At 50.1% G+C, this 14,087-nt stretch overlaps 3 protein-coding genes across 3 annotated transcripts; 2 read left to right on the top strand and 1 right to left on the bottom strand.

Annotated features, from left to right (window-relative positions):
• Window positions 1–462: 462 nt before the first annotated feature.
• On the bottom strand, window positions 463–1,023 carry IUM83_13091 (putative secreted RxLR effector protein; the record flags this gene model as incomplete). The annotated part of the gene is made up of 1 exon (XM_067937750.1): window positions 463–1,023. One exon carries the CDS (start codon window positions 1,021–1,023, stop codon window positions 463–465), a length of 561 nt encoding a protein of 186 aa, XP_067795842.1.
• Window positions 1,024–2,999: 1,976 nt separating this feature from the next.
• Window positions 3,000–3,563, top strand: IUM83_13090 (uncharacterized protein; the record flags this gene model as incomplete). The annotated part of the gene is made up of 1 exon (XM_067937749.1): window positions 3,000–3,563. The coding sequence occupies one exon, from the start codon at window positions 3,000–3,002 to the stop codon at window positions 3,561–3,563; it is 564 nt and encodes a 187-aa protein (XP_067795714.1).
• A 6,939-nt stretch (window positions 3,564–10,502) lies between these two features.
• Window positions 10,503–11,882, top strand: IUM83_13089 (putative secreted RxLR effector protein; the record flags this gene model as incomplete). Its single annotated transcript, XM_067937748.1, has 1 exon — window positions 10,503–11,882. The coding sequence occupies one exon, from the start codon at window positions 10,503–10,505 to the stop codon at window positions 11,880–11,882; it is 1,380 nt and encodes a 459-aa protein (XP_067795705.1).
• Between the last annotated feature and the right edge of the window lie 2,205 nt (window positions 11,883–14,087).

Below are 14,087 nucleotides of genomic sequence, written 5' to 3'. Positions count from 1 at the left end.
TGCATTGTCCGGGCATGTATTTCCGTCTGCATCGCTGATAGTTCCGCTGAAGTACTCCATCTTGTTCCCTCTCCTGTAGCACCCACATGCATTCAGCTGGGATCTGGGTACGACGCGGTCTTTCTAAGCCCCGTACGGGAGCTTAGTTCCCTGTCGCGTGCCTCAACTGTTCCTGCTTCATCGATGTAGCCTCAACTTGTTAAGCAAAGAAGCTTCTAGATTAGTAGCCAATGTCTTGGTCTGCGCATTATTCTTTGCCACATTGAACATCTTGACAAAGCCTGCATCGTCATAGTTGTCCCGTAAAGCATCGATCAAAGGCGTGTCCAGGTTCTTCTTCACCGTGAAATCATCCACGTACTTGGTCCAGGCGTTCAAGTTTGGGTTGGCTAAAACAGTATCCAAGTTTTTGTCCAGGTCCTAGAACTTGAACGAAGCACCAGCGGACATGCCCAAATCCTTTCACGACTCCATTTGTTTCATCTGTAGCGCAGTGGCGATTTCCTTCGTTCCTGAAACTTTCATTGCTCCTTCAAGCATCGACGACACTGTGGATTCTCCGAAACGACCGACCAACGACGTGAGAACAGCCTTTTCAGGGTCCGTCTTCGTGACTAAGGCCGTGTAGGTGTACCAAATCTTGAAATCCGGGCTTTCAAACAGTTTTGTGCCAGTCTTGTCAAGCTCGTACGCGGTGAAGACCTTGTCGGGGGATTTCCCCTTCTTGGCCCAGCCCAGGAGCGTGCCCAGGGTGACTTTCGTCTTGAACAGACCCTTAAACTTATCGAAGCTAGGGATGGACTTAAACTTTTCCAGGCCGGGGGTGGCTTTGATACTGAATGTCCTCTCTTCTGTTGTGTCTTCCTCCCTCAAGTGCCTGTTCGGAGCCTCGTGCTGCCCCTCTGTAAGCGAACGACTCCTTTCTGGGAGGTCAGAGGCCACCAACTTCGAATTGGTCGTTGCCGAAAGAGCAACGGCATTGGAAGCAGCGATAGCGAGGAGTACGACGTAATGGAGTCTCATGCCTGCAGTGTGTTCGACTAGTTGCTTGACACCCAGTTGTAGCGCAACAAAACGAAACCAAAAGTGGCGCCACTGAATCACTCACTGACTGGAAAGACCAATGGTCTTAGACTATGGCAGGGGATTGCTAAGGAGGGCCCTCATTGGGAGGGCCCTCGTGATAATCAGGGCATTTGGGCAAACAGGTGGCAGATAGTAACGCCCCAAAATGGGCAACACGCAATCCCAAACGTGCTGACCAACTTTGGCTGTTGTGGGTCACCCCCCCCCCCCTCATCTAAGTGGATTGACCCGATTTCGTTGTTGAGGGTCAACCCCATCTGAGTGGATTAACCCGATTTCTTTGTTTAGGGTTAACCACACTATTGACCCCACTTCACTGTTGTGGGTCAGCGGTCGTATATGCGTTTTGAGAGTCACGCATTAGCGAATGACCCGAATCCGTGTGAGTCAACTATACTGAATCGTCCGTTTGACTTTCAATTTTAGCAACCGGATTTGCCAACAATTCGACCGTAGTGTCGGCCCTAGAGATCGTCCGTTAGTGTTCCCTCGGCTAGCACCTGCTTCGACCCCCCCCCCCCCTCCTCTCTACTGAAAAAGCCGACCCGATCTATCAAAGTGTTATCGATTGATACGAGATGCGACCACCTGGTTGGCAACAAGACACGTTCTATCGAGATGACAACCCTCGCAATCGCCAGGCCTTCTCAAGACACTTCGGCCGATGCTAGAAGAGCAAGGAATTCCGCTTCCTCTCCTCCGTTCCCTCGATGATTTGTAGGTGGAACTTCAGTCAGAATGTACTACCGAAAACACGGAGCGTGTTGGGCCAGTTTGCTATATCCAATCCGCTCCCTGCGTAGGATAAAACTGAGAATACCTAGGAGACTCAAGTTTTCATGGAATTCATCTACAAGACTGTGGAATCTAAAACGGAACAAGAATTTGAATTCATCGCGCGCAGCTGCATTTACTGTCTCCGGTGATTGCTTCGTATTTTTGCGGTCATGAAATTATTGCTATCGTGAAATCTAATGCGAAGTTGAAGTTACTTCCTAGTCATTTTGATGCACACTGGTGGATTTATCGCGATCGCATCCATAGTTGGCGTCCTCGAATTCGCGAGCCGGCAAGTTTACGTAAAACGCGTCGTGTTGCTCGATCACATAAGGCTAACCATGGTGCCACTGGGACTGCGCGACTTCCAACATTTGCCGAGCGAGTTGATCGCAACCACCCATCCACTAATTCTACATTAGAGACACCCCACCAAGCACTTGTGTACCAGATTGCGAACGTGTTGAGATGGACCAAGCTAGTACATACCATTCAACTCATACTCCCCCTAGATCCTGGGGGTATGCAAACAGAAAACCATACTAGTCTGTTTTAGATACTACATACGTACATTCAAAAACACCACTAGTGCTAAAACGTTTTATATTTATTTTCATCTACCGCACAACCCCGGATAGCCTAGTGTTATGCCACTTCGTAGACACAGCGTGGATCTTCTATTTGACTGCATTATATAATATATTGAAGGTGACCCAAATTGGTAAGACTGGGTTACTATCTATGAAAAATTTAATTGGCGTTCGATCTTAAAGACACGGACCTTAAAGTCGGTAGAATAGCATCATAGAATAATCCGAAAGTAAATGGAATATATAATACACAAGGAAAACTAAAAATGGAAGCTGACTTTGCAACTTTCCCATTTCGGGCCGTTACTACAGTCAGACCTGTTTATATGATCCTCCCTATTTGAACCTTGCCATTTATTTGATGCAAGCTTCGTTGCTACCAAATATTTTACTTAGTTTTTGTATAACCGCTGTTTATATGTATACAATGTATATGAGTCACATTTTGGAGGACCAAATTAGGTCCAACCTGTTTATTAGATTCACACTGTTCACGACCACACACTCTTCAAAGCCCCCACCCAACGCAAGCCCCCTTCCCTCGCAATGTCTCCTCGCACCTGTCTGACGCTAGAACAAAAGCTCCAAGTGCACCTAAAACTCAAGCAGAATCCTGGCATGAACAACCCCATGCTTGCTGAGTGGATCTACGCGACGTTCAAGGCCCGGGTCAGCCGTGCCACACTTGCCCGACTGCGCAACCTGCCCTCTTCCTACTTCAGCCACGTCGACCTGAGTGCAACCAAGCGGCGCCGAGTGAAATTCCCACAGTTCGAGCGGGAACTGAGGGAATTTTTCTTTCAGAACGAAGCTAAAACGGCAATGGCGGACGACGTGCTCCTGCTGAAGGCGCATGAGCTGGCGGAGCGCTTAGGCATCGATGCAGGTTCGCAGGACGAGCAGGAGGAGGAGGAGGACCAGGAACCCACAATTCAACCTGCCATCGCTCTGAGACACTGCATGGAGCTGTCTGCATTTCTGCTTCAATGCGCAGAGCAGACTGATAGAGAACGAAGAGCTTTACAGACCGTGACCGCTTTGGTTCGGGAGACTACGGTGAAGGCAAAGCGGCAGCGAATTATGCGCGATTTCTTTACGTGCACCACATAATTTTTTTTAACTGAGTCCATTTTATATGAGTCATTGTTGTAGATGGCCACCAACGGGGCCTCATACTACTGTACCTCCGTTCGGAAATAGATAACCGTTTCCAATCATATTTCAGCCTACTCAACATAATTCCCCTTCTAAACCGATCGGGTTTGAATTCTGAATCTCTCGCGCTTTCCCCCGCTCACTGGCCACCACACACTGGCCCCCGCACACTGGCTCCTGGATTCAATTCGAAAGTTGGCGGATGGGGGAGATTACGGATACAGGTGTCCCCGCTGAATCTGCAAAGGTGGGACCAAAAAAAACTGCGAGGTTACAATATCTGCACAGGTGGCGCATAGACGCTAATGTACTGCTTTTATAGACGCTAATGTACTGCCCAGTCAGCAGGTGCGTGGATGCTGAAAGATCAGTTGCCGGTCTGCTTGTGCTCCATCTCGCACACCATGGCCTTCTCACTCAGCGTCAGGCGCACGTATGCCTTCTTGTTAACTTTGGACTGGTTCGTCATGAGGACTTTAGGTAAATGGAGTTGGTTGTTGTGCACACTGCATGTCCTGCTAGATATAATGTTCATTGTGGGCCTTTCATTTTCTACCGTGATCTAGCAACTCGATGTTTCACGCAGAGACATTTTCCCGCAATGATCTTACTAATTCAGTACATCTCACCAGACAGCTGTGGCAAATCTTGTGCACTGGAAGACTCCCGCACACTCTGTGTTCGCGGTAGATAGCCGATGGCAGTTGCAGATTCAGCGGGGACACCTGTAGTGAACGCCAGGCCGTCTGGGAAACCCTACTGCTTCGCAGCGTAGGAGGCGTGCTACACGTGGGGAGATCGTCCGGGTTGCAATGTACGTCCACGTGAGCCGCCAAGTTGTCGAGCGCATTGGAAGCGTGGAATCAACTCGATGGGAGATCAAGTAGCAGCTGTGGTCAAGTCAATAAAGAGTGCAAGATGGACCGCCGCCCCGCTGCCCCTGCCAACCGCCCGGACGACTCTCGTCCCCCCCCCAATCTCGCCGAGGCCTGGAACGCCTGATTCGACGGATTCGACAGAGACGATGGAGCTGAACCTGAGGCTGCCGCTGGAGTTCTCCTGGATGGACGAGGAGCGCCCGCCTTTCGTGCCCGGACCGATTCCCCCCGTGTCTCGCATGTACATGCGCTACGTGCCCTACGCCCGACTTGGCGCGCGTCGTGTGCTGGAAGCGATGCGGGATCCGACGACGATGGAGGGCTCGGTTGCTGACGATGAGCGTGAGGCGAAGGCTAAGAGCGACGCTTGGACGGAGGACTCGCGCTTCCCGCTGCCAGCGCCCATGGAGCATATCATGAAGTCTAATGGTGGAAATGATTACCGGCTCGAACATTTGTTAAGTACAAACTGATGCGAACGGACAGTCTTCCAACGTCATTGCCATGCGATGCAACATCTCTCAGCAAGTGGGATCCTCGTAGCACCCGAAGCCAAATCATGTGCCCCTCAAGTATGAAGTGAGATCTTAGATCCATTTTTGTGCGGCGGAACAAGAACGCCTGCGCCTCTCTGGACTGTGTCTTGCTTAGTGTCAACTCTAGATCTCCAGCCCTCCCACATTTTAAACGCCTGCGCCTCTCTGGACTGTGTCTTGCTTAGTGTCACCTCTAGATCTCCAGCCCTCCCACATTTTAAACGCCTGCGCCTCTCTGGACTGTGCCTCGCTTGGTGTCAACTCTAGATCTCCAGCACTCCCACAATGTTATAATCAGGAAAATGAACGAGGCGGAGCGCTGCGCAAAAAAAAAACAAATGGTCATCTATTTCCGAACGGAGGTAGTATATGATTATAAAATCCTATATGATTATAAAATTGTGGGAGTGCTGGAGAACACCAAGCGAGGCACAGTCCAGAGAGGCGCAGGCGTTCTTGTTCCGCCGCACAAAAATGGATCTAAGATCTCACTTCATACTTGAGGGGCACATGATTTGGCTTCGGGTGCTACGAGGATCCCACTTGCTGAGAGATGTTGCATCGCATGGCAATGACGTTGGAAGACTGTCCGTTCGCATCAGTTTGTACTTAACAAATGTTCGAGCCGGTAATCATTTCCACCATTAGACTTCATGATATGCTCCATGGGCGCTGGCAGCGGGAAGCGCGAGTCCTCCGTCCAAGCGTCGCTCTTAGCCTTCGCCTCACGCTCATCGTCAGCAACCGAGCCCTCCATCGTCGTCGGATCCCGCATCGCTTCCAGCACACGACGCGCGCCAAGTCGGGCGTAGGGCACGTAGCGCATGTACATGCGAGACACGGGGGGAATCGGTCCGGGCACGAAAGGCGGGCGCTCCTCGTCCATCCAGGAGAACTCCAGCGGCAGCCTCAGGTTCAGCTCCATCGTCTCTGTCGAATCCGTCGAATCAGGCGTTCCAGGCCTCGGCGAGATTGGGGGGGGGACGAGAGTCGTCCGGGCGGTTGGCAGGGGCAGCGGGGCGGCGGTCCATCTTGCACTCTTTATTGACTTGACCACAGCTGCTACTTGATCTCCCATCGAGTTGATTCCACGCTTCCAATGCGCTCGACAACTTGGCGGCTCACGTGGACGTACATTGCAACCCGGACGATCTCCCCACGTGTAGCACGCCTCCTACGCTGCGAAGCAGTAGGGTTTCCCAGACGGCCTGGCGTTCACTATCCGTAATCTCCCCCATCCGCCAACTTTCGAATTGAATCCAGAAGCTAGCGTGCGGGGGCTAGCAGTGTGTGGTGGCCAGTGAGCGGGGAAAGCACGGGAGATTCAGAATTCAAACACGATCGGTTTAGAAGGGGAATTATGTTGGAGAGGCTGAAATATGATTGGAAATGGTCATCTATTTCCGAACGGAGGTAGTAGCACTCCCACAATTTTATAATCAGGAAAATGAACGAGGCGGAGCGCTGCGCAAAAAAAAACAAGTGGTTATCTATTTCCGAACGGAGGTAGTATAAAACAGGTTTGACTGTATCTGCCACCTGTTGACCCATGTCCTCTGGTTATAACGAGGGCCCTCCTGATGAGGGTCTTCCTTACAGTGCGCGTCAAAACTATAGGACCACCCTCATAACTCAATCAAATTTTATCATTTTGAGGTGGGAGTGCGACAGTAGTTGTGAAAGACGCTGAGAAAGACCTGCTATGCGCTAACACTCGCGTTTTTGCACTTTAACGGGTGGCTCGTATACAAGAAACTGGTTGTGCAAGGTCGACACAAATTAGGACCACCCCCATCCCAATACAAAATCCAATATTAACCGAAACCCCGTACAAGGCGATATGACTAGAGATTTGTAGTGGACATACTTTCGGCAGTTAGTTAGACGCGTTAGCTCGTGCAGAACACGACGGTTACTCGCGATCCTACAAGCAATCTATTAAGTGCACTCGGACGCGAACGGGGGTGTCGGACTGAGGCGTAGATTTTAAAGTACGAGTAGCTGTCGACTGAAGCTCCCATTCACTGATCGTTCAATAGCAAATCATAGGGATACTGCTGACTTGCCACTGAGATCTACGTTGGCGATCGCTTCACGCTCAATATCGCTTATGAGGCTATGTCATGCCCCACTGCTAGAGCTAACACTATTTACAATGCTAGGATATTGTCACAGCGAGATCCCAGAGTGCTAGTGTCAACGTGCGAGCACCCGAAAGTATGTCCCAAACAAATCTCTAGTCATATCGCCTTGTTCAGGGTTTCGGTTAATATTGGATTTTGTATAGGGATGGGGGTGGTCCTAATTTGTGTTGACCTTGCACAACCAGTTTCTTGTATACGAACCACCCGTTAAAGTGAAAAACGCGAGTGTTAGCGCATAGCAGGTCTTTCTCAGCGTATTTCACAACTACTGTCGAACCCCCACCTCAAAATGATAAAGATTGATTGAGTTGTGATGCTGCACAGGTGTGGTCTTATAGTTTTGACGCGCACTGTATTATTAAATAACATATAGCAATCCCCCTATGGCAGTGAGGAGCAGCTGCTAACATTTTGGGATTTGTTTTATATACAAATTCATAAATGTGTCAGCATATGGTGTTTGACATGTTTTCTGGGCAACGGATCCAGGGCTTGATCTCTGTGATCGCGTTCCTGCCACCCCACTCATTATTCTGCGCATTCGCAATTCATACGCCTATAATATGTACATCCACAATTACATGTCCCACAGCAAGACGACAGTTTCTCGAAACCAAAAATCTGGCGCCAAATTTTATTCCCGTACTTTCTCGGGATTTAGGTTTGGAAAAAATGCTGCGGGAATCGCTCCAGTGAGTGACATTGCCCATACCGGCTATATGTAACGAACAGTTGAGCGCCCGTAGCTGTCCTCAGTAGACTCGGAAATGTTTCTCAGAACGAGGTTTTACGCATCTCGGAGACTCGGACGAGACTGTCCCCGATCTTCATTTACGTGTGTGTATCACTCACTAATCGAATGTGGTCCATAATGGGACCGCAATAGAACCGTAGCGAGTAGTGAATCAAGGGTGTCTAATCGGAGGCGGGTGGTTCCATAGGAACTTGATTGTGTCCGGTCAAAGGACGCATCATCATGAGGAAGACGAGTTGTCACCTGTTCACGTCAATATGGTAGTACCACAGTGGTACTGTAGCCAGCCGGGTGAAGTACGGACGCCAGACGACTGGACCAGTGTGGATAAAGCCGCACCCTTGCGGCTTTATTTCGTCCAGGGCTCTGTCGCGATTTGCTAGATAAAGCCGCAAGCAAATTCAAAAAGCCGAATAGAGCCGGCCTATAAAGCCGAAGATAACTCCGCGAGATTGGCTATACAGCGGTACACGAAAGGCTATACCTACTTGTATACTCGGCTAATTTGTGTGGGGTTTGTGTTTCGGACAGTTCCTGCTCAGGTGAGCCCCCCCCCCCCTCAAGTTCCAGCATACAGCCAGCCTACTCATACAGCAAGCCTACCCTGGCACGATTGGGGGCTACGAGCGGCAGCAGTTCATTGAGACGGACTTACCGAAGAAGGGCGGCAGGCTCCAGCTTTGGTGCAAGCATTGTCATGCAGCTTACGGCGACGAACAAAGATCTGATCCTGCACCCGCGCCCAAAATCGTCATAGGGCGAGATACCGGTTATTTTTTCAGCGAGAGAGAGGCAACATCAATATTGAGAGAATTGATACTGCCTTTGCGAATGGAATCCCAAGGTGGCTGAAGCAACAAGATGGCGTTCGGCGTCGAACGACCGGTACCTCCGTCTTAGACTTGCCCTTCTTGCCCTTGGTCTCCATGCGAAGCATGGGCGAGCGCGTCGCGATCAGCACGAACACGGCGAGCGAGTGGTGAAGAACCTCATGCTGCTTTCGGTGGGTGCGTGGGAGGTGACTTGGCGGTGAGGTGGGGAGACTTATGTGCAGGAGCTTGTGCAAAATGAGAAATGAGGCCGAGCAGCGCTCAACGAAATGGAGCGCAATACGCTTGAGACACCGTGGCCATGATTTGAGTTGGAGGCCGTCCGTTGCCGATATTCAGATAACGTTCGGGTTCAGGATGCCCGTGGGCACCAGGCGGAACTTGTTCTCCAGCGCGGTGTGGCCCGCGTAGGAGCCCGCAAGAGCTCGGTGATGGCGCGATTCTCCTTCCTTCGGCTGTGTAATCTACAAAATATATCACGCCCAATTAGGTACGATTTGTCCGGTAATGTCCGGATATTGGCCGCCACTTGCCCCACCGATAAAGCCGATCGGCTAAAAAATCGATAAAGCCGAAAAACCCAAAATAAAGCCGCGGCTTTATCCACACACGGACTCCGAGTCCGACTCCCAGGGATGGCGACTGCGTTCAACAAAGCAACTGTTTCCACCATGTGGTCAAAAACAATGATGACGTGAGAACAAATTGATCTCTGGCGTTGTACCATTATGATGGTACAATCTGCATTTGGCTGTACTTGGCCAGGCATCCGACAGATGAACTGCATGGGCATTTCGTTGGAATATAATAAATTGATTCCACAAGCGACCTAGTTTATAGTATCGCTGAACTTTGCTAGACGTGGTTCACGAATCGGACTTGGGCGATATGTAACGTTAGTTACGGTAATGATCTTAGAGGATGTTTTGAACTGAGTGTGCACACCATAGATTATCAGGAGAACCCACTACTGGTAACTGCATTTAACAGGCGATCCAGCTAAGAGGGGGACTTTTTGGGGGAAAACAAAACAAAAAATTAAATACGGAAATTGTCCTATTTCAATGAAATTTTAGTCGGAACATAACTAGAATTTCTAATGACGAATGAATCAAGCCCGGCTTTCGTAGCTGCACTGGTTGTGCCATAGCAAGGCATGCAAACAGCATGTCGATACTAGCGCTGTTTGAAGCATTTGTAGGGATTTGGAGGTATGAGACATTTGATAGTGGTACAGATGGCTCAGCCACGTGCACGTCTCGATGGGTTGGATCTCCTGTTAATACAGAGTGTCACTACATATGCGGGATACCACTGCGAAGAGGATTGCCAGTCATACAGTCATACTGTATACTTCATACCATCACGAACTGCTATCCTGCACCAGGAGCATGATCTACTTTGGGATCGGGTGCGTAGAAAAAAAAGACCGCACTGAACCGTTCAATACTCAGCAACTGTATGCGTGTTCACACTGCTCGCGGGAACGAGCACGAGGAGCTAAAACCTCAAGAGTCCGCTTGTGGAGTTGTACATGTAGCTGCTCGTTTCAAATCGACTTAGAGAGGGGAGAGAGAAAAAGGAACTTGTTGTTCGAGTCGATAATATTACTCCAAAACTGCCACCTGACGAAGGCGCAGAACATCTCTTCGTACCCTATGTAAACTTGGTCTGGGTTGTCTCTTCCGCCATTTTGCAATTCGCTCTCAGCCGCAAAGACTTCAGAGAGTCCGGCTGCGGCAGTGATACACCATGCGTCTATATTGTGGGGTACTGGTGGCCGCCACCATCTTGGCACTTGGTAATGCTGTCTCGGAGGTGGAAAACACAGAAACCAAGACCACCGAATTCTCGACGACTGTCTTAAATGACGAGAGGTTCCTGCGAGTGGGGGCTGAGGTGAACGAGGACGACGAAGAGAGGGGTATCAGTTTGAACTCGATCCCCGGCATCAAGAAGATCACCAGCATTGTGGACGAGCAGAAGGCGTCGATCTGGCTCAGGAAGGGGAAGGTGGCGGACGACGTCTTCACCAAGATGAAGCTGAACAAGGTGTCGGGTGAGCAGCTGTTCGAGAACAAGAAGTTCCTCGCATGGGCCAAATACGTGGGCGACTACAATAGGAAGAACCCGGACAAGGTAACGTCGATGATTCCGACGTTGACAAAGAACTTTGGCGACGACGTCGTGGCCAAGATGCTCGAATCCGCGACGAAGGTCGCCAGCACGAAAAGGCTTGCGACAAGCCTGCAGACTCAACAGCTTGACTACTGGAAGGAGCTTCAAATGTCCGCCGACGACGTTTTCAGAGCGCTGAGGCTGAACGGCAAGGTGGACAACGTGCTGACGGACCCGAACCTGTTGGTACTCAACAAGTACCTGGTTGATTTCAACACGCGGAACCCTAAACAGTCCACGACGATGGTCGAGATACTCACGAGAGGCTACGGAGATGTTGCAGTCATGAAGATGCTTGAGACGGCGAGGAAGGTTGAAAATACAAAGGGTATCGCAGCGAGGCTGCAGGCGCAACAGTTCGATGTCTGGAGGCAGATGGGACTGGACAGTGATGATGTCTTCAAATTAATGAATCTCGACGATGGGGTGGACAAGATCTTCGCCAACCCGGTGTTCAGCGTCTGGATGAGGTACTTGGGCGACTTCAACGCCAAGAACCCCGCCAAGAAGACGACGGTGCTAAACACTCTGCGCAGCCATTTCTCCGATAACACGCTGTCACAACTGCTTATTGCGGCTCAGAAAGTCCCGAGTACGGAGAAATTCGCTGCCAGGTTGCAGAGCCAGCAAATCAAGATCTGGCTGGACAAGAAGGAACTCCCAGACAATGTCTTTAAGCTACTCCAACTCGACAAGGGTCTGGACAACCTACTTACGAACCCGATGCTAAGCATCTGGGTCAAGTACGCGACCAACTACAAGTTGGAGAACCCGTTCACAACACAGGCGACTATGATCGGCACATTCTCAACCCACTACGGTGACAAGGCGCTGACAAAAATGCTGCAAGAGGCGAAGAAGGTTCCGAAAACGAAGAAGCTGGCCACTGACTTGGAGGCCGATCTGATCAAGAAGTGGAGGCTTACTCGGGCGAATAACGTTAGATCGACCTAGGTGGAGATAACTGCTGTCTTTGGGGCGAAGCCCCCCTACAATCATGGACTCTGTTATATGGATTTGTGTGTGGTACATCACTCTGATTTACATTCTGATTTACATTCTGATTTACGTTATTAACGAAGGGACTTATCAGTTTTGAGAATGGGTTAGGTGTACAATTTAGAATCTTGTCTACTAGAGGCCGTTTTTTGAAAAAAACCCTCTGTTTACAAACATTGTGGATTGGGACACTTTGCTGAAAATGTTGTACCCTTGCGCAAGCTGAACCGTCGACAGTGACCAAATGACGTTAACGCAAGGTTCGAAGTTAATAAACAGGAAAACACGCCTTCACTATAGGGGTCCGCGGAAATGCCTTAAATCGCTAAATTTAGCACAATTGAAGGTCCGTTAAGACCGCTTAATATGACCTGATTTAGCGGGAAAAACTGCAATCCTTAATATATCTCGTAAAAACGGCGCTGCGTAAGAAGTAGGTGTAAAAAGTCTGCGGCTGCTGCGAACAGCGACCGTCGCACTACTACAGTACGACTGAGGTGTGTCACTGTGCTACCTGCTCCAGGGAGGAGAGGTTGTGGAGGAGTACTGCCTGTGCGTGTAGTAGTAGTAAACGTGGTCTCGCGTTCATTACGCTAGTTAAGAGTCAACTAATTGAGCCTCCTGGCTAGTGTAGCGCTCGCATACGTCAGATCTCTCTCTTCTGAAGGTGTGTAGGCGAGGAGGGACTGGGTAAGTCGTCTCGAATTCATTCGGGTCTTGTGCGTGACAGCGTAATAGATAAAGATCGGCAGCTCGTCGGAGGTGGTAGTTGTCGGGAAGGGTTCGGAGGTCGGCATCGAGGACCACAGCGAGCGTGGTGCGTTGACGGCCGCGGAACCTGTGGCTTTGGCTTGGCGCGAAGTATGCCTGTGCGTGTAGGCCTGCCATTTCCACAACAGCACCTTGCATCAGCGAATGATTAGACCCATTAGAGAATGGTATATGGCTTGAGCGACGAGAGTAACTCGATAGCAGCCGTGGTAGATCCCGAGTGCTCTTGCGTCACGCGACATCGTCGGAGGTGGTAGTTGGCGGGAAGGGTTCGGAGGTCGGCATCGAGGACCACAGGGAGCGTGGTGCGTTGACGGCCGCGGAACCTGTGGCTTTGGCTTGGCGCGAAGTATGCCTGTGCGTGTAGGCCTGCCATTTCCACCGCAACAGCACCTTGCATCAGCGAATGATTAGACCCATTAGAGAATGGTATATGGCTTGAGCGACGAGAGTAACTCGATAGCAGCCGCGGTAGATCCCGAGTGCTCTTGCGTCACGCGACACCGTATCACGCTACAGCCACATATTACAAAACACGCACCGCTAAGCTGTTCGCTGCCCCCTCGTGTTGCCTGTGCGTGTCGTCATCATTTTCGCCATGGCGGCGATGATGTTCCAGGAAACGTGAGGGGGCGTCGCCAAAAATATGTGTCCACATATTTTGAGGTGTCGCCCCATCAAGCAACACGTATTCGTGATGCTCTACTAGTTTAGGACAAATCATCAATCGTATACGGCGTAATCATCATACGATTACGTCATGTCTATTATGACCATTGATGATTTGTCCATCAGGGTTCGGTAGTAGTCTCCAGAATAGTAGCGTTAGTAGACATGTTATCACTACTACTACTATAAATACTACTATAGTACTGGTGTTGGAGCCATTAGTAGTACTAATTGAATAGTAGTCCATACAAACGCGGATAGTAGTGCTATTATCACTACTAATGTACCCATACGTATGATCGTGATCTCCGCTGCTGTTAGGACCCCTCAACCCTCGATTTCGTCACCAGAGCGCCATGTCGGAGACCTCTCCTTGTTCTGTGCTATCATTAGGCAGCCGTGAACTGTGTACCAAAGTCAAGCAAACACTAATGTTTACCGTCGCTTCGTCCCACGATGGTAGGACGACGATAGTCAACAAACAGATGCTGTCGCACATGTACTCATCACGGCTTCTGCAACAAAAGTAAATGCTGTCCAGTTGCTCATGGCGGACACGACGGGGCACGGTGCCTTGCGCTTACGCCTTGGACTGCATTGCTCGCAGATGAAGTCGGTTGATTTGAGCGAAATGGCGAATTGGGCGCCGTGGACAAAATAAGCGGAAATTTCTACAACTACTCGTGCTTGGCACGACCAGTACTCAGTTACACCACACAA

Source organism: Phytophthora cinnamomi, assembly GCF_018691715.1.
Source record: "Phytophthora cinnamomi strain GKB4 chromosome Unknown Contig19, whole genome shotgun sequence".
Classification (NCBI taxonomy): domain Eukaryota; phylum Oomycota; class Peronosporomycetes; order Peronosporales; family Peronosporaceae; genus Phytophthora; species Phytophthora cinnamomi.
This window is presented reverse-complemented; position numbering and strand designations above follow the sequence as displayed.